This window comes from Cetorhinus maximus, chromosome 19 (assembly GCF_964194155.1).
Source record: "Cetorhinus maximus chromosome 19, sCetMax3.hap1.1, whole genome shotgun sequence".
In the NCBI taxonomy this organism is placed as follows: Eukaryota; Metazoa; Chordata; class Chondrichthyes; order Lamniformes; family Cetorhinidae; genus Cetorhinus; species Cetorhinus maximus.
Genome location: NC_135897.1, coordinates 93,134,621 through 93,155,197, shown reverse-complemented (window position 1 = coordinate 93,155,197; position 20,577 = coordinate 93,134,621). Strand labels below are relative to the sequence as shown.

The window sequence follows — 20,577 nt, the reverse complement described above, 5'->3', positions numbered from 1 at the left end:
ATTGGAGAAATAAAAACAATTTACTAGTCAAGAGAGCAGATTATCTGAACATGTTTTATTCGAAGTTTACAGGTTTTGTGCAAAACTCATATTTGCATTAGCATCATTCCTTTATAAATGGCATCAGAGGCGTTCAGTTTAAACAGCTTTTAATACAGTTTTCACTCTTTGAGCCCTTAGTAGTTGCTAAAAACAAAAAATATCCAGGAAATATTAGTAGCCTGACCTACCTGCTGCTCAAATTACACAGGCAAGGATACCAATACCCAGTTCAAAGGAAACTTCAATACAACATCAAATCGTTATGAACCTTGAAGTAATACACTTTTACTGGAAAGGAAATGCTCTCTATTTGTAGTTGTGTTTCCTGGTTATGTTGATGTATCTGTATTGCGGATGTGAATTTGATTTGTAGTGAAATGAGCTTTAATTGCAGTAGGTTTATCATATACATATATAGCTACAGACAATCCCAAAAACTGTCTGGTGGAGCACATCAAACTAGCTTAAAATAACTTGGATAACTGCATTTGAGTCAACTATTTGAATTATGCACGCAGATTTAAGTCTTTTGAAATCAAATGAAGATCTTTTGTGTATCTATTTCCAGCTCAATGCACCAATGGGGTTGAGAATGACTCCATTCAATCATGCTTACTGAAGCACTATCTACTATATTTACAAAACCTTCAAACAGCAGGGATCCATGAGGAAACCAACAAATCTTGCACACTATAGGAGAGGGACCTCTGTTGGAGACTGAATTAAATATTTCTGTTAGCACGTCTCACCACTGCCCTCCATCAAGCACACCAGACAAGCTGGAATTATTCCCTTTAAAGCAAAGGTTAAGGGGGATTTAATAGAGGTGCTCAAAATTAATGAGTAGTTGGGATGCAGTAAGTGAAGAGAAACTTTCCAGGAGGGTTGGACCAGAGGACATAGATTTAAGATAATTAGAAAATAGAGCGCCAGGGGGAGTGGAGGGGAAATATTTATACTCAGCAAGTTGTTGGGTGGAATACACAGCCTTGACAGGGTGTTAGAAGCAGATTCAATAGTAACTTTCAAAAAAGAATTTGTTAAAATGCTCAAAAAGGAAACATTTGCAGGGCTCTGGGTAAAGAGCAAGGGGGTTGGATTAACTGGTAGGTCTAGCAGAGTCAGCACAGGTGGCCTGCTTCTATACTGTACTATTCTATGTTCAGATGGAGATGTGTGGCATTTCCATTTCCCTACATCAGCCCCTGAATAATACTGCCAACTAGCTATAGGCAGCTTTATGCTGCAAGCGTACACTCATTGAGAATGGAATAGAGTTGTTTTCCGCTCCCTCCCTACCAGCCTCAACTTGCTGCACAAGAAGGAATTTTCACCCACATAAACGTGAGCTGAATGTGAAACTAGGTCCCTGGGAGAAAAGGGCCAAATAACCTAGTTAATATTTGTGAAAGCAACTGTCCTCGAATTTTGAGCAGGCTGCCATAAAGGAATGGCCCAACTAACTGCAGCCAAGTAAACCATTTCTGCATCAATAGGAAGTGAAACTTAAAAAGTAGCACAAACCCTGGACCACAGCTTTAATTCTGAAGAAAAGATAATGCAAATCATTGACCATATTATTTTATGCACATGGACACACACCAACCCACTGAGTACTTATGTTACAATATTTGAAGTGGAACACCCAGCAACCAAGTGTTCAGACACAAAGTACATAGTTTCAGGAGACTCATGAAGCAATATTTGTTAACTTGCATACAGGTAGCACAAGCAAAAGTAGCTAACAAGCCACAGGCAGCCAATAAAGATGGAACCCAGTGGCACCTCCACATCACAAGGGAGAGGGGAAGAGTACACTTTGAGAAAACAAGGTTCTTGTGAACTTCTGTGTAATCCATTCTGCACCGGGTTAAAATATACACCAGGCAAATCAGCAAAACAATAGTGGATTTCAGGTAAGAAAATTCAACTCTCATCACAAGCAATTTTTCCTTTGAAGCCAGAGGAGACAGTGGTGGTCTGATCCACTTTGGTGTGGAAGGGAGTGTGTTGGTGAGTATTACAGCTACAGGCAAGGAATGAAAAGATTTCCACTTTCAGCACCCTGCTCCCTCTATAAGTGTTTAATAAAATCACTGCAGCACTGGCAACAATTCATCTCATGCCTGACAAACCCAACTCCAAATGCACCTCAAAGACAAGTTCCAAGAAATGCTTCACTCATTTTAATCCCATTGCATGATAAATACAATAAAAGTAAGAAGCAACTGAATATCATCAGCCTGGTGACAAAGGCCTCGAGTGAAATTTCGCAGCATAACACGCCCAGTCCCTAGATTCCAGTCAGTGTTCTTCTACAATGCAACAATTGGAAAACCTGTCCCATCTGCCCAGGACAATCACTGACATTGCATTAGCAGAGTTTTACAATGCAAAAAGCCAACAAAAAGTTTCTTTAAAAAGTTGGCAGGAGTGTAACAGAGGTAATACCGATACTTTGGGTGCACTGTGCCTCACTAAGCAATGAGGATGGGCATCAAACCAATCACTGGGCAGACAGCTTTTGGAATTCACTCTATAGGCCGGTTCTATTAACAAAAGAGGACCGATGGCGGCAAGCATTACATCACCATACTTTTTTTTGGGAGCACCAACACCCATGATTTAGTACACGACCAATCAGCCCACAGCAACGACTGGCTAGCTGATTAGGCAGTAAGGTCAGGTCCGGTCTGGTGCCATTTGGAAAAAAAATTCTAAGAAAATGAGGTCATGGTGTGAAGGCCATTACTTTGGCGATAATTAACCTAATTATGATCCAAGGTTTTGGCCTGAGCAGTCAGGTCTGGTCTCTTGATCCCTGTTTATTGTTTGGTCATTGACTTGATGCCAATGGCTGCCTCTTCGTTCATTGCGTACAGAACTGTGATCTAGGAAGATGGGGAAAATATAACATCAGCAAAACTAGTCATTGACATGGATCAGGTTTCATAGAACATTAGCAATAGGAGGAGTAGACCATTCCATTATTTATTGATCTTCACCCTCACTGCACAATATGCATGCTCAAATTCATTCGGAAGACCAGGAGGCATCATCCAGTCTCCTTCAGCTGCAAAGTTCATTTCTTAATTCTGGCACTTGATAACAATCACAAAGATCAACAATGAAGTTTGAGAACACAATCTCAAATTCCCAAGATTAAACACAACTCTTGGAATAAACGGTCTCGTTCAGGAGCCAAGTTATTCATTGTCAATGTATCTGGGGTCTTGCTTTAGGAATGCACCATAACAAGCAGGGAGCATCCATGTACATAGGATATGAACAGAAAGCAACAGGGGGAATAAAAAGTATCTTGGTGACAAAACTCCAGTTCCAGGCTCGGCTGTGACCAAAGAAATCAAATGTAACTCAGATTAAGAAAAGGAGCAGGATCTCCCTCCAACTCGTCCCCATTTAACTATAACAGGGTTCACCAATCTAGCCAATGAGTACAGCAAGTCCTCGCTGTAAGTCACCCTACTTAACATCATTCATTTTAACATTGTTTATGCTTTAGGGCCTGTTTATTCGATTTGCGTCGTCATTTTTGGTTTTACATCATCAGCACTCTGACCCCGCCCCATGCATGCTGCACTGTGGGCTAGCTGCTGGAACCTACACTGCCATCACCAGAGGCCCAGGCTGCAGGGAGACAGCGAGGCCCAAGATCCGGGAGCAGGAGCGCAGGGCAGGGATGGGAAGCTGCCGGCCACTGACTGGGTGGTGAACTAAGAGTAACCTAGGGGCGGGGGGGGAATTCATTATTAAGGAGGTGATAGCAGGATACTTAGAAAATCATAATTTTATCAGCAGAGTCCTTTAGGGGAGGAAATCTGCCGCCGTTACCTGGTCTGGCCTACATGTAACTGCAGGCCCACAGCAATGTGACTGACTCTTAAGTGCCCTCCAAACAACAGGATGGCCAATAAATGCTGGCCTCCCAGCGACGCTCTCATCCCATGAACATATGAAAAGAGAAGTCGATATGGGTTTGTGAAAGGGAATTGCGTTTAACTAATTTATTAGAGTTTTTTTGAAGAAGTAACAAGCAATGTGGACAAAAGGAAACCTGTAGATGTAGTGTACTTGGATTTCCAGAAGTCATCTGATAAGGTTCCACATTGAAGGTTACTACACAGGATAAGATTACATGGTGTAGGGGGTAACATATGAGCATGGATAAAAGATTGGTTAGCTAACAGGATGAGAGTGTAGGGATAAACAGGCCTTCTTCGGGTTGGCAAGCTGTAACAAGTGGAGTGCCACAGGGATCAGTGCTGGGGCCTCAATTATTTACAAGCTACATCAATGACTTGGATGAAGGGGCCAAACGTATGGTAGCTAAATTCGCCGATGACACCAAGGTAGGTAGGAAAGTAAGTAGTCAAGAGAAGGTAGGGAGTCTGTAAAGGGGTATAGACAGGTTATGTGAGCAGGCACAAATTTGGCAAATGGAGTATAATGTGGGAAAATGTGAACTTGTCCACTTTGACAGGAAGAATAGAAATACAGTATATTATTTAAATGGAGAGAGATTTCAGAACTCGGTGGTACAGAGGAGTCTGGGTGTCCTGGTACATAAATCACAAAAAGTTAGTATGCAGATACAGCAAGTGATTAGAAAGGCTAATAGAATGTTGGTGTTTATTGCAAGGGGAAGGGAATATAAAAGTAGGGAACTTTTACTGCAGCTGTACAGAGCCTTGGTGAGACCACATCTGGAATACTGTGTAGGGTTTTGGCAACCTTATTTGAAAAATATATAATTGCATTACAAATAGTTCAGAGAAGGTTCACTTGACTCGTCTCTGGGATCTTATGAAGAAAAGTTGAACAGGTTGGGCCTGTACCCACTGGAGTTCAGAAGAATGAGGTGATCTTATTGAAACATAAGATCCTGAGGGGATTTGATAGGGTAGATACCAGGAGGATATTTCCACTTGTGGGAGAGACGAGAACCAGAGGACACAGTTTAAGAATAAATGCTCTTAAGACTTTTAAGACGGAGATGAGGGGAATTTTTTTTCCCTGAAACAGTAATTAGAGTGTGGAATCCTTTTCCCCAGAAAGCAGTGGAGGCAGGGTTATTGAATTTATTAAAGGCAAAGATAGTCAGATTTTCTAAGACAAGGGTTACGGGGAGGGCAGACAGAAAAATGGAGTTGAGACCACAACCAGATCAGCCATGATCTTATTGAATGGCGGAAGTGGCTCACAGAATCACACAGTGCAGAAGAGGCCCTTCGGCCCATCGAGTCTGCACTGACACGTGAGAAACACCTGACCTACCTACCTAATCCCATTTACCAGCACTTGGCCCATAGCCTTGAATGTTATGACGTGCCAAGTGCTCATCCAGGTACTTTTTAAAGGATCTGAGGCAACCCGCCTCCACCACCCTCCCAGGCAGTGCATTCCAGACCATCACCACCCTCTGGGTAAAAAAGTTTTTCCTCACATCCCCCCCCTAAACCTCCTGCCCCTCACCTTGAACTTATGTCCCCTTGTGACTGACCCTTCAACTAAGGGGAACAGCTGCTCCCTATCCACTCTGTCCATGCCCCTCATAATCTTGTACACCTCGATCAGGTCGCCCTCAGTCTTCTCTGCTCCAACGAAAACAACCCAAGTCTATCCAACGTCTCTTCATAACTTAAATGTTTCATCCCAGGCAACATCCTGGTGAATCTCTTCTGCACCCGCTCGAGTGCAATCACATCCTTCCTATAATGTGGCGACCAGAACTGCACACAGTACTCCAGCTGTGGCCTCACCAAGGTCCTATACAACTCCAACATGACCTCCCTACTTTTGTAATCTATGCCTTGATTGATAAAGGCAAGTGTCCCATATGCCTTTTTCACCACCCCACTAACATGCCCCTCTGCCTTCAGAGATCTATGTACACACACACTAAAGTCCCTTTGTTCCTCAGAACTTCCTAGTGCCATGCCGTTCATTGAATATTTCCTTGTCAAATTACTCCTTCCAAAGTGCATCACCTCACACTTTTCAGGGTTAAATTCCATCTGCCACTTATCTGCCCATTTGACCATCCCGTCTATATCTTCCTGTAGCCCAAGACACTCAACCTCACTGATAACCACCCGGCCAATCTTTGTGTCATCCTCATACTTACTAATCCTACCCCCCACATAGTCATCTATGTTGCTTATAAGGCTCAAAAGGCTAAATGGTCCACTCCCACTCCGAAGTCATTTGAAGGGGAGCAGCCCCCACCCCCCGGCTCCATCTGTGCCCAGCCCTTGCAGACTGTCAGGAAGGAGTCTAGGCTCCAGGCGAGCGAGGGAAAGGAGCGAGCGAGAAAGGAGAGAGAAAGAGAGGGTGTGAAAGAGAGAGACAGAGACCAAGTGGGAAGATAGATAGCTGAGCAGCTCACGATTGGGTTATTCCACATGAGCAAAAGCAGCTGTAGCACGGTCCTGATCACATTACTTTGCCTCATGTGACTTTGGGCAATGGATTGCTTGCTGGGGCTTTAGTCTATGATGGATGTCATATAAGAACCTCAACAAATTGTTTTGTGACAGTTTGGTCCACGCCTAATAAAATATGGCATCTACACAACAGTGGCTTAATGCAAGGAATTCTACCTCTGTATATTCCATGGTTCATCAGCACCTCTCCCCTCACCAATTTTTCACCTCTCTAAAAGTACCAACTCCTTTCTGATCATCAGCCCACAGGCCAGCACATCATTAAGTGGCCATTTTTTTAGATGCAAATTTGGACACTAAGCATTAATGAAGAGCTCTGCTATTCAGCAAATCCAATCATCAGAAGGGACTGATAGTAGCAAATTAGGAGTAGGAATCCTGGATTATTTTCATCTCCACATATCTAAATAGCTTCTAGAAGTTGGATTTAAACTAGAATGTGTAGAAAGCTGGTGACTTGGTGACTTCCCATTCAGCATTCACTATTGTTTTGATAAATACCATTCATGAATTTGTGAAAGGCCCGAGACAGTGTCGATTTACTGTCCCTGCTCAATAATGATCGTGCATAAATACACATCCAGTTCTTCTTACCAATAGGTCTTCGCCAGCATCATATCTCTGTAATATTTCCTTTCCCAGATCACCTTCTGCTAGCTTCAGATCCTCACGTATCTCACCATTATCTGTCATCAGAGAGAGGTAGCCATCTGTAATTCCAATCAACTAGAGAAGAGAAAAATCAGTTCAATGCAAAGCTCCTATAAAAATCTACGAACATCTGCTGCAGAGTTTTTGACTGATTATTGATAATTGTACAGTACAGACTTATTTAATTCCGCCCCTACACAAAAGCATTGTTGGGACACAGGGGCCACCCCTAAAGCAATGGGTGTTCACATTATGAATCTCAATAACAAATGTTTGTAGGCTGGTTTACTGCTGCTGACTGGGGCAGGGAGGGTTGCTGGAGACTTCTTACAATCACAGCCATCATTAAACCTCTGTCAAAAACGTAATTATAATCCTCTTAAAATCTGTAACATACTCTACTTGCGCTACTGCCCTGGTCAGGTTAACTGCACGTTCTCAGTATCTGAAGATCTACCGTAACTAGAAGTTTACAGCGGTCTTTCCCTCTAGGCTCTTCTGCAATTCATTTCACTCTCCCCTTGTAATCTGGAACTGTTTCTACCATCTGTGGAAAAACATTTCATTCGCTAACAGATCCACATAAGAATTTTGCCTAACCTCTCCTCACTGAGGATTTCATATCAAAAACTATCCAAGGGTGTGCAGGAACAGAGGGATCTAGTGTATATGGGCATAAGTCATAAGAGCAGGCAGGACAGACAGAGAGAGCAGTTAATAAAGCTTCCAGTATCCTAGGTTTTACTAACAGGGACATAGGGTAGAAGAGCAAGAAGGTTGTGCTGAACTTGTATAAGGCATTAGTTGGACCTCAGCTGGAGTATTGCATCCAGTTCTGGGCGCCACACTTTAGAAGGATGTGAATGCATTGGAGAGTGCAGAAAAATGATTCCAGGGATGAGAAACTTCAGTTATGTAGATAGATTGGAGAAGTTGGGACTGTTCTCCTTGGAGAGAAGGCTACAAGGAGATTTGATAGAGATGTTCAAAATCATGAGGGGGCTGGACAGAGCAGATAGGTAGAAACCTTTTCCGCTCATAAAAGGATCGAGAACAGGAGGGCACAGATTTAAAGTGATTTTCAGAAGAAGAAAATGCGATATGAGAAAAACCTTTTCACACAGCGAATGGTTCGGGTCTGGAATGCACTACCTGGAAGTGTGGTGGAGGCAGGTTTAATTGAGGCATTCAAGAGGGCATTAGATGATTATTTAAATAGAAACAATGTGCAAGGGTACGGGGAAAAGGCAGGAGAATGGCACTGAGTCATAATGCTCATTCAGAGAGCCAGTGCAGACATGATGGGCTGAATGGCTCCTTCTGCACCGTAATGATTCTATGGAGAGGTGGGACCATTAGGGAAGAAAAACCTGGAAAACTCTCAATTGTTTAATATATTTCAAATCTCTCAGCCTTCTCTGTCCCAACATAAATAATCCCAGAATTTCACATCTATTATTGCATTTGACACTGACATCACAATCTTTATATGCCATTGGAGAGACAGAGCTGCACACCTCTATCACCAGATGGAGCTTCATAAGCTCTGAATCTCCACAATTATGTGCACACTAATACACCAAGGAAAAATTGCTTTGTTCCAACTATCTGGGGTCAACTACAGGGGACGCGCTAGGTAGCTTCTCATAACCTGCATCACCTGCTAAATATACACTGTATCTGGCATCCTTCCAACAACAGGGGGCCCAAAATCTCTCCTCATGGTCTAATCAATGCCATATACACATTGTTTTAGTATTCTGACCCCACACTTACAAAAACCTAACACTATTGGCCTTTATTATCTAAATTTACCAACCCTTTTAATGAATTATATATTTTCACCCAAGGTCCCTGCTGCTCCAATCCTTCAGCATCTTTCAGTATGCTCCGATTACTTAATTTTCCTCCCAAACTGAAGTGACTCATAAAAGCCCATATTAAACTACATACACCAACTGTCTGCTCATTCCACAGTCCTTACAGTCAACTTCTCCCCGCAGAGTATACCAAACCCTCTACTTTTGTTTCACTGAAAAGTTACACTGTCATTGAGCTAATTCTTGCCCAAGCTTCCATCTCCATTCGTTACCCTACAGTCCAGGTAAACAAAAAACATCCACACACGCACTGCCGATGCAACTCGCTGAGAAGAGTACTTAAACAACTTTTGTTCTTTTCAACTAAGGGGGCCTAGTTCAATTGTGGTGCCCCTGCTGCTGTCCAGGATGAGGTGACCAAGCTGCAAACTGAATTTTGAATACAAGAACATGCAGGCTATTGAGCCATCTAAGCAGTGCCAAAATCCAAACATCATAACGCACTCACTACTTCCCTCAAAATAAACCCAGCCTTCCTCAGCATGTGATAGATAGAATGCTTCTCTGTATTTTCACAATTTATCAACAATTTAAAGACAGTTACTTTTCTGCAATTGTCAATTCTGCAGCAACTTCATCTGTCACCATGATACCCATGTTATGAGAACCAGATTTTTTTAAAAATAAGTAAAGTTTGCATCACTGTTAGGCCAGCTCGCCCCATTTGCTTTCAACTGGCCAGGTCAAACCAGCAGCTAAGAATTACATGGGCAAGAAATAGTCAAAAGTCACCCCAAACTGGGTATATGTCAGACAAGAGTACGCAATTGCAGTCTCACACAAAACCGGGAAAATACAGCAGTCTAAGCGCACCCCAGTGCAGTAACCCCAGCTATTGTGCACAGCAACGCAAGTTCATACCACAATGCAGCATCTCCTTCCCAATGGTTGACTTCGTTCACCCCTACACATGAAAAAATCACATGAAAACTGTTTATAATCTAATTACCAAATTGCAAACGATTCAATTCCCAACTTTTTTCCAATTTTAATGTAACAAATATAACAGAAAACGTACAGCAGGGAACGCTGCCATTTAGCCCACTGAATGTGAGCTGGATGAAAAAAAAGTTATCCAGCTTAATCCTACTTTCCAGCCCTTGGTTCACAGCCCTGTATGTTACTCAAGTATCTAACCAGGTATAAAACAAAAACAGAATTACCTGGAAAAACTCAGCTGGTCTGGCAGCATCGGCGGAGAAGAAAAAAGTTGACGTTTCGAGTCCTCATGACCCTTCAACAGAACTGAGTAATATTAGCAGAGGGGTGAAAGGTGAAATATAAGCTGCTTTAAGGTCGGGGGGTGGGGGGAGAGAAGTTGGTGGGGGGGATGTGTGTGTGGTTGTAGGGACAAGCAAGCAGTGATAGGAGCAGATAATCAAAAGATGTCACAGACAAAAGAACAAAGAGGTGTTGAAGGTGGTGATATTATCTAAACAAATGTGCTAATTAAGAATGGATGGTAGGACACACAAGGTACAGCCTTTGGTCTCCTCTACATTGGAGAGACCAAACGCAAACTGGGCGACCGCTTTGCAGAACACCTGCGGTCTGTCTGCAAGAAAGACCCAAACCTCCCTGTCGCTTGCCATTTTAACACTCCACCCTGCTCTCATGCCCACATGTCTGTCCTCGGCTTGCTGCATTGTTCCAGTGAAGCTCAACACAAACTGGAGGAACAGCACCTCATCTTCCGACTAGGCACTTTACAGCCTTCTGGACTGAATATTGAATTCAACAACTTTAGATTTTGAACTCCCTCCTCCATCCCCACCCCCTTTCCGTTTCTTCCCCCTCCCTTTTGTTTTTTCCAATAATTTATATAGATTTTTCTTTTCCCACCTATTTCCATTATTTTTAAATCTATACCTTTTATGCCCTGTTAGTCTTTCCACCCCACCCCCACTAGAGCAGTACCTTGTGTGTCCTGCCATCCATTCTTAATTAGCACATTCGTTTAGATATCACCACCTTCAACACCTCTTTGTTCCTTTGTCTGTGACATCTTTTGATTATCTACTCCTATCACTGCTTGCTTGTCCCTACAACCACACCCCACCCCCCAACTTCTCTCCCCCCACTCCATCTTAAACCAGCTTATATTTCACCCCTCTCCTAATATTACTCAGTTCTGTTGAAGGGTCATGAGGACTCGAAACGTCAACTTTTTTCTTCTCCGCCGATGCTGCCAGACCTGCTGAGTTTTTCCAGGTAATTCTGTTTTTGTTTTGGATTTCCAGCATCCGCAGTTTTTTGTTTTTATCTAACCAGGTATCTTTGTTTTAAATGCAGAGGGTCTGCCTCTACCACCATTCTAGCCAGTGAGTTCCAGGCCCCACCAGCATCTGGGTGAAAATATTCTCAAATCCCCTCTAATCCTTCTGACTTTTCCTTCAAATCTATGTCCCTTGTTACTGACCTAGCTGCTAAGGGAAATAGGTCCTTCCTATCCATGCCATTTAGACTCCTCAATTAAATCTCCCTTCAGCCTCCTCTGTTGCAAAGAAAACAAGCTTGGCCAATCCAAACATTCCTCATAGATAAAATTCCTGGTAATATCCTAATAAATCTGGGTACCCTCACTACTGTGATCACATCCTTCCTGTAATGTGGAATGTAAATGTAATTCATCTTCTCCTATAGATAGTAGCATTGAAACAAAGAAAAGCACAACAGCAAGAACAATTAAACATGGTTCAGTACAACCAGGCAGCATCCTATGGGCTGCTCTCCTTGGAAGACGTTGCAACTAACCTTTTAATTAATCACAGCAGCTCACCTGATAATCATTTCTCTTGACATTGGGGACATCAACATTGTGGGTAGAGGGGCAGATATCTTCATATTTCTTTGAGGTGAATATATCAAGACCAACCATGTGAACCTGGGAAGAAATACAACGGGAAAAATACCATGTTAACATTCAATGCTGTACCAAATGTTACTAGGCAGATTTAACTTGCTAGGACCAACAAGCTATATGTGACTCTAGCCCCACACTGGTAACTCTTGATTGTCTATTTTATTTATTTCCATACAATTCACACACAATGCAAACAATCATGATCACTGAATTGATGACAATTGCGAGATTCAAATACACCAGTGTTTGTTTGGGGGTGAGGTTGCAACATTCGCTCGAAGGTTGACTATTGAAGCAGCCTAGCAAGTTACTCCACTATTTCAAACCATCACCAGCAGTTCAAGGTGACAAATAAACTTCTCACGGGTACTGGGGTATGGCAATAAGTGCAGCCCTGCCTGCAAGACTCAGATTCAGAAAATGAAAAACACATCAGGAAAACAAACTGACCACAAAACACACTTCAAATGAAGCCTGACCATTCAAATCTAAATCTAATACCTTTAAGCTCCATTTTGCAACTCAGTAGTTTGGGGGGGGGGGGGGGGGGGGGGTGCGAGAGATGGTATTGTCACTGGACTAATAATCCAGAGACCAAGGGTAATGCTCTGGAGACCAGAGTTCCAATCCCACCACGGCAGATGGTGAAATTTGAATTCAATAAAAATCTGTAATTAAAAGTCTGATGATGGCCATTGTCGATTGTTGTAAAAACCCATCTGGTTCACTAATGTCCTGGTCTGGCCTACATGTGACTCCAGACCCACAGCAATGTGGTTGACTCTTAAATGGCCTCTCAACAAGGGCAATTAGGAATGGACAATAAATGCTGGCCTAGCTAGTAACGCCCACATCTCATGAATGAATAAAAATTAAAGTGACCCCTTAGGAGTTGTTCACTTTAAATTTGTCCTGGTCAATCATGAGAACACCACAAATATTTTGATACCTCTCATCAAAATGCAGTGATTACCCTTCAAGCCATTTAAAACATTCTTTTCAAATCTAAGTGATCTTTGCTGAGAGAGAAGTACATAGAAACACACAATATAAAATAGGAGTAGGCCATTCGGCCCTTCGAGCCTGCTCTGCCATTCATTATGATCATGGCTGATCATCCAACTCAATAGCCTGCTCCCACTTTCGCCCCATGAGCTATATCTAACTCCTTCTTGAAAACATACAATGTTTTGGCCTCTACTACTTTCTGTGGTAGCGAATTCCACTCTCTGGGTGAAGAAATTTCTCCTCATCTCAGTCCTAAATGGTCTACCCCATATCCTCAGACTGTGACCCCTGATTCTGGGCTCCCCCACCATTAAAAACATCCTTCCTGTTCCCCCCTCATTCTTCTGAACTCCAGCGAATATAATCCTAACTGACTCAATCTCTCCTCATATGTCAGTCCCGCCATCCCAGGAATCAGTCTGGTAAACCTTCGCTGCACTCCATCTCCAGCAAGAACATCCTTCCTCAGATAAGGAGGCCAAAACTGCACACAATATTCTAGGTGTGGTCTCACCAAGGCCATGTATAATTACAGCAAGACGTCCCTGCTCCTGTACTCGAATCCTCTCGCTATGAAGGCCAACATACCATTTGCCTTCTTTACCGCCTGCTGCACCTGCATGCTTACCTTCAGTGACTGGTGTACAAGGACACCCAGGTCTCATTGCACACTCCCCTCTCAATTTATAGCCATTCAGATAATAATCTGCCTTACTGTTTTTGCTATCAAAGTGGATAACTTCACATTTATCCACATTATACTGCATCTGACATGCATTTGCCCACTCACTCAGCTTGTCCAAATCACACTGAAGCATCTCTGCATCCTCCTCACAGCTCACCCTCCCACCCAGCTTTGTGTCACCTGCAAATTTGGAGATATTACATTTAGTTACCTCATCTAAATCATTAATATATATTGTGAATAGCTGGGGTCCCAGCACCGATCCCTGCGGTACCCCACTAGTCACTGCCTGCCATTCGGAAAAAGACCCGTTTATTCCTACTCTGTTTCCTGTCTGCCAACCAATTTTCTATCCATCTCAATACACTACCCTCAATCCCATGCTCTTTAATTTTACATGCCAATCTCTTGTGGGACATTGTCGAAAGCCTTCTGAAAGTCCAAATAAACCACATCCACTGGCTCCCCCTCATCAACTCTACTAGTTACATCCTCCAAAAATTCCAGTAGATTTGTCAAGCATGATTTCCCTTTCGTAAATCCATGCTTACTCTGTCCAATTCTGCCACTGTTTTCCAAGCGCTCAGCTATTAAATTTTTTATAATGGACTCTTGAATTTTCCCCACTACCGACATCAGGTTGACTGGTCTATAATTGCCTGTTTTCTCTCTACCTCCCTTTTTAAATAGTGGGGTTACATTAGCTACCCTCAAATCTGTAGGAACTGTTCCAGAGTCTATAAAATCTCGGAAGATGACCACCAATGCATCTACTATTTCAAGAGCCGCTTCCTTAAGTATCCTGGGATGTAGATTATCAGGCCCTGGGGATTTATCGGCCTTCAATCCCATCAATTTCCCCAACACTATTTCCCTACTAACACTGATTTCTTTCAGTTCCTCCCTCTCACTAAACCCTGTGTTCCCCAACATTTCTGGTGTGTTGTGTCCTCCTTTGTGAAGACAGAACCAAAGTATGTATTTAGTTGGTCAGCCATTTCTTTGTTCCCCATTATAAATTCTCCTGTTTCTGACTGTAAGGGCCCTACATTTGTCTTCATCAATCTTTTTCTCTTCACATTCCTATAGAAACTTTTACAGTCAGTTTTTATGTTCCCCGCAAGTTTACTTTCGTACTCTATTTTCCCCTTCTTAATCAATCTCTTTGTCCTCCTTTGCTGGACTCTAAACTGCTCCCAATCCTCAGGTCTGTTGTATTTTTTTAGCCAATTTGTATGCCTCTTCCTTGGATCTAATACTATCCCTAATTTCCCTTGTAAGCCATGGTTTGGCCACCTTTCCTGTTTTACTTTTGCGCCAGTACTTGAAAAATACAACAGAAATCCCATTCTGATGGGTCAACATGCCCAACCAGTAAGTCAATGCAGAGCAGATTCGATTCCCGAGCTCTACAACTGGCCTCAAGTCTCCAGGTTAGAAAGGAAATACTTATCCAGAGACCCTGTACTTCAAATACAGGCGTCTGAAAGATTAGCAGGCAAAGCAGTGCTGTTCCTCCGATTAAAGAGCTCGCCAAGACTCTCCGTTAGCTCCACGCTAAAAGGCCATTTGAAAGTCAAGAAACTAGACCATAGCAAAGTGCGCACATTCCCAGAAAAGGAGGGAAGGCAAGGTAGAGAGGGGGAAAATCAACAAAAAGATCAACACCTTCAAATTCTGCTAACTAGTACATGATGACTACTCACCTTGGCATGCCCATGCTTGCCAGTCTTAGATGTTGACATTTCAACAATCTTGCAGGGGCGCCCTTTCAGAACCACAAATCCATTCTTGCGCAAAGAGGAACACTGTGTTGGAAAGGTAGCAGAGGCCCCAGCATCTCCGGTGGTGAAATCTAGGTTGTCATCCATGGTCCTTGTGTTTTAGTGGAGACACTGAAGAGAGTAAAGTCTTTCATCAGACAACAATGGTAAAACAAAAATCCAAACAAAGTCGCACTCCACGTAGCTCTTAACTAAACCTATGAACTCTTATCCAGAAAAGAAAATCTAGATGAGTTAATGGTAATTCAAAGCTCTGTGGCTGTTATTGGATAAAACAAGTTTCTACCAATTTAAAAATAAGATTGTAAGGAACGCTGCCTGATTTTCTTATCCATTACCCTAGAGTATCAAGGCTGACTGGCAATGCCCCTACCAGGCCCATTGTGGCTTAATTTCACACCCAATGACGCATTCACTCATTGTGCTCCCAACTTGCTGAGATCTATATCTATCAACTGTGCCAAAAAAATACAAAACATTCTTAAAGTTGGTGGAATTATGCAGGCAGTGAAATTTATAGCATCATATAGCAAAGCTGGGAGGCCATTAGGACCACTGACCCTATGCTGGCTCTTGGAAAGAGCTATCCCATACATGCCACACCCACTCTTTCTTCACAGCCATATAAAATCCTGTTCAAGTATTTATCTCATTCTCTGTTGAAAGTCATTGTTGAATCAGCTCCTGCAACCCTTTTAGACACAATGTTCCAGATCACAGCTTGAAACATCTCCTTCCACCGTGCCCACCCCACAACATGGCTCTAATGCAACCTCCAGCTCGCAACCCTCCTGTCATTTCTCTCTATCTGTTAAGACCATACAATGTAGGAGCAGAAGTGGGCCATTCAGCCCATCAAGTTTGCTCCGCCATTCAATGAGATCATGGCTGGTCTGGTCTGATAATCCTCAGCTCCACTTTCCTGCCTTTTCCCTGTAACCCTTGATTCACTTACTGATTAAAAATCTTATCTCAGCCTTGAATATACTTAACGTTCCAGCCTCTGCGGTAAAGAATTCCACAGATTCACTACCCTCTGACAGAAGAAATTCCTCCTCATCTGTCTTAAATGGGTGACCCATTACTCTGAGATTATGCCCTCTGGTCCTAGACTCTCCCACAAGGGAAACAATCTCTCCGCATCTACCCTGTCAAGTCCCCTAAGAATCTTACATGTTTCAATAAGGTTGCCTCTCATACTTCTAAACTCCAATGAGTACAGGCCCAACCTACTCAACCTCTCCTCATAAGAAAATCCCTCCATACCCAGGATCAACTTCTTGAACCTTCTCTGGGCTGCCTCCAATGCCAGTATATCTTTCCTTAGTTAAGGGGATCAAAACAGTTCACGGTATTCTAGGTGTGGTCTAACTAGTGCCTTGCATAGTTAGCAAGGCTTCCATATTTTTATACTCCATTCCATTTGCCCTCCCTGTTACCTGCTGAACTTGTATGCTATCTTATCGTGATTCATGCACGAGGACCCCTAAATCCCTCTGAGCTGCAGCATTCTCCATTTAAATAATATTCAGCTTCTCTATTCTTCCTGCTAAAGTGCATAACCTCACATTTTCCCACATTATATTCCATCTGCCAAGTTTTTGCTCACTCACTTAACCTGTCTATATCCCTCTGTAGATTGTGTCATCCTTACCAAGTCCTTCCCATCTATTTTTGTGTCATCCGCAAACTTTGCGATAGTACATTCACTCCCCTCATCCAAGTCATTAATATATCACAATATATATTTATCAAAACCACTCAAATGCAAGTTAAAGGAAGTGCCTTCAGGAGACAATGAGCTTATAGAAAAGGGCATGTTTTAAAAAAAATAATTAATGAAGAGAAGGCAAGAAACCCTCACCTCAAGGTACTGCCCACCCCAAACAGATTACAGAACTCCAGGATTCATTACCAGAACCATTTTAGCAATGACAATTTTATATTTTAACATTCAACATCGATGGCTCAGAAGAGGTGGGGCTGGAAATGCAGACCATCTCAATTTAATATATTTACTTTCATTGATGTATTTTAAGAAATTAGAATGGAGGTATCCCAGGAGGCCAAAAATAGCCCCATGTATCCCCAGTGGTCACGGCTAGTCAGGACCGGACAACCACACAGAATGGATATGGCCCATTCACCAAGGCAGCACCCACTGCTCCCAGACATGCAGACACAATGGTCACAGCACATTTACCCCCACATCCCACACGACAGACACAGTTTTTTTTACCCCTCGCTCCATACTGGACACAGCATATTTACCCAACAATGAACACCATTACCCCTTCCCTCACAATGGAAAGTTTATTTAACCCCACAGACAGTTTGTTTTACCCCCCTGCCATCCCCTCCCACAGACAGTTTGTTTTACCCCCCTGCCATCCCCTCCCACAGACAGTTTGTTTTACCCCCCTGCCATCCCCTCCCACAGACAGTTTGTTTTACCCCCCTCCCCTCCCATAGACAGTTTGTTTTACCCCCCTGCCATCCCCTCCCACAGACAGTTTGTTTTACCCCCCTCCCCTCCCATAGACAGTTTGTTTTACCCCCCTCCCCTCCCATAGACAGTTTGTTTTACCCCCCTGCCATCCCCTCCCACAGTTTGTTTTACCCCCCTCCCCTCCCTTCCCATAGACAGTTTGTTTTACCCCCCTCCCCTCCCCTCCCATAGACAGTTTGTTCCCCCCCTCCCCCATCCCATAGACAGTTTGTTTTACGCCCCTCACCCGCACATAGACAGTTTATTTTATCCCCCCGAACCCCCCATGGACAGTTTATTTTACCCCCCCCCCCCCATGGACAGTTTATTTTACCCCCCCCCCCCATTGGACAGTTTATTTTACCCCCCCCCCCGCCCCCCATGGACAGTTTATTTTACCCCCCCCCCGCCCCCCATGGACAGTTTATTTTACCCTCCCCCCCCCACCCACGGACAGTTTATTTTAACCCCCCCCCATTGCTGTATTGAGATTCAGAGGGGTCAGCGCTGACCTCTGACCCGGAAGAGCACACGGCGGCGGCCATTAGCTCCCATCGGGCCTGCGGCCTCCAGCTGAGCGGCTCCTGTAAGCAGGAGGGGGACATAGGGAGAAAATTGGGGCCTGCACTCCGAGCCGGCTGTGCTGGCCCGGGAGGGCACCCGCCACCAGCCGCCCACGCCTTACCTACCCCCCCCCACCCCCCCAAAAACCTAAACAAAGGCCGGGGTTTTACCTCAGGCCCCGCTCTCTGGTTAAACCCGCCCCTCCCTTCCCGTTTTACACACGGGGTGAGGGGAGGGAAGCCTCTCCTCCCCCGCTCTCGGTGAGAGGGGAGAGCCGGGCCTCTCTCCTCCCCCGCTCCACGGGGAATGTTAGCTTCAAACCGCGGCGCGCGCGCTGCCGCCTCACCCTCCAACCGTCCGGGCAGAAGGCGCCGCTACGCATGCGCGCCTCTCAATACTGCGCCAGGGAGGAGGGGGGGAGGGGTTCCCGCTAATCAGCAATAACCCATACCCCTGACAGCACGCAGACTGACGCTACTCGTTATCCGTGACGTCAGCACGTTGGAAAATTCCCCCTCTGACGTTGAACAATGGTCAACAACAACAACTTAAATTTTAGGATCAAGCCAGATGGATAGACATAGAGAGGAAAGATGCTGCAATGAAACCTATAGACAAGGCAGACCCTGAGGTCTAACCAGATGGATGTACATCGAGAGGGGCTGACTCTGGGATCAAGACAGATGGATAGACATAGACATGGAAAGGTATTGGAATAAAACCAGATGGATTGAGGTAGACAGGGAAAGATATTGGGATAAAACCAGATGGATTGACGTTGATGAAGCTCAACACAAACTGGAGGAACAGCACCTCATCTTCTGAATATTGAGTTCAATGACTTTAGGTCATGAACTCTCTCCTCCATCCCCTTTCCGATCCCCCCCTTTTTTTTCCAACAATTTATATAGATTTTTCTTTTCACACCTATTTCCATTATTTTTAAATGTATTTCCATCCATTGTTTTATCTCTACCTTTTAGCCTATTTCGATCCCTTCCCTTCACCCCACCCCACCCCCACTAGGGCTATCTGTACCTTGCTTGTCCTGCTTTCTACACTTAATTAGCACATTCCTTAGATAATATCACCACCTTCAACACCTCTTTGTCCTTTGTCTATGACATCTTTTGGCTATCTCCACCCATCACTGGCCTTCTATCCAGCTCTACCCCTCCCCCCCTTAAACCAGCTTATATTTCACCTCTTTTCTATTTTTACTTAGTTCTGTTGAAGGGTCATACGGACTCGAAACATTAACTGTGTTCCTCTCCGCAGATGCTGCCAGACCTGCTGAGTTTTTCCAGGTATTTTTATTTTTGTTTTGGATTGATGTAGACAGGGAAAGATATTGGGATAAATGCAGATGGATCGACATTAACAGGGGCAGACAATGGGTGATGGGGTCTGCATTTCACCACCTGTAAGAGTGGTCGAGACGGATACCCTTATCACTTGGACATGTGCTTGAGGTGCCGTAACCTACCGAGCAAAGGACCAAGAACTGGAAAGTGGGATCAGGTTGGATAGCTTGTTATCTTCCAGCCCATACACAGTGTGCCAAATGGCCTCCTGTGATGTAAATCTTTCCATTTTACGGTTGACAAATTATCCAATAAAGCTTTTAAGAAACACAGGATCCTGGGATTTTTAAATATGTATATATATATATAAATATATAGGTTGCAAAAGCAAGGAAGTATTGTAAATCTTTATAAGTCACTGGTTAGGCCTCAACTAGAGTACCATCTCCAATTCCGGGCACCACACTTGCAGAAGGATGTAACGGCTGTGGAGAGGCCACAGTCAAGATTTACTGAAATGGATGATGGACTTCAATTATGTGGAGGGACTGGCAAAGCTAGAATTGGTCTCCTTAGAGCAGAGAAGATTAAGAGGAGATTTGATAGATGTTTCCAAAATCATGAAGAATTTTGATAGATCAAATAAGGAGAAACTGTTTCCAGTGGCAGAGGGTCAGTAACCAGAGGATGTAGATTTAAGTTGATTGACAAAAAAACAGAATGTTCTCCATCAGGGCAGTATATATAATACTGAATGGTGAAATATACACACGTATTCATTGATTGTGACAGGCTTTGGGATAACCTGGGGATATGAAAGGCACTAAATAAGTGTGAGGGTGGG

The 20,577-nt window shown here is 43.7% G+C and overlaps 1 protein-coding gene across 2 annotated transcripts; it reads right to left on the bottom strand.

Moving 5' to 3' along the window:
• Nucleotides 1-35: 35 nt before the first annotated feature.
• Nucleotides 36-18,835, bottom strand: LOC144694040 (eukaryotic translation initiation factor 5A-1-like). 2 transcript variants are annotated; one of them, XM_078564395.1, is made up of 5 exons: nt 18,776-18,835; nt 15,300-15,488; nt 11,817-11,921; nt 7,101-7,232; nt 36-2,933 (listed from the first exon to the last, which is right to left on the bottom strand). In XM_078564395.1, the coding sequence occupies exons 2-5, from the start codon at nt 15,462-15,464 to the stop codon at nt 2,868-2,870; spliced, it is 468 nt and encodes a 155-aa protein (XP_078420521.1). In that variant the 5' UTR covers nt 15,465-15,488; nt 18,776-18,835; the 3' UTR covers nt 36-2,867. The 2 variants fall into 2 exon arrangements, with proteins under 2 accessions (XP_078420521.1, XP_078420522.1); XM_078564396.1 differs by having other exon boundaries at nt 18,600-18,811.
• Nucleotides 18,836-20,577: the final 1,742 nt, after the last annotated feature.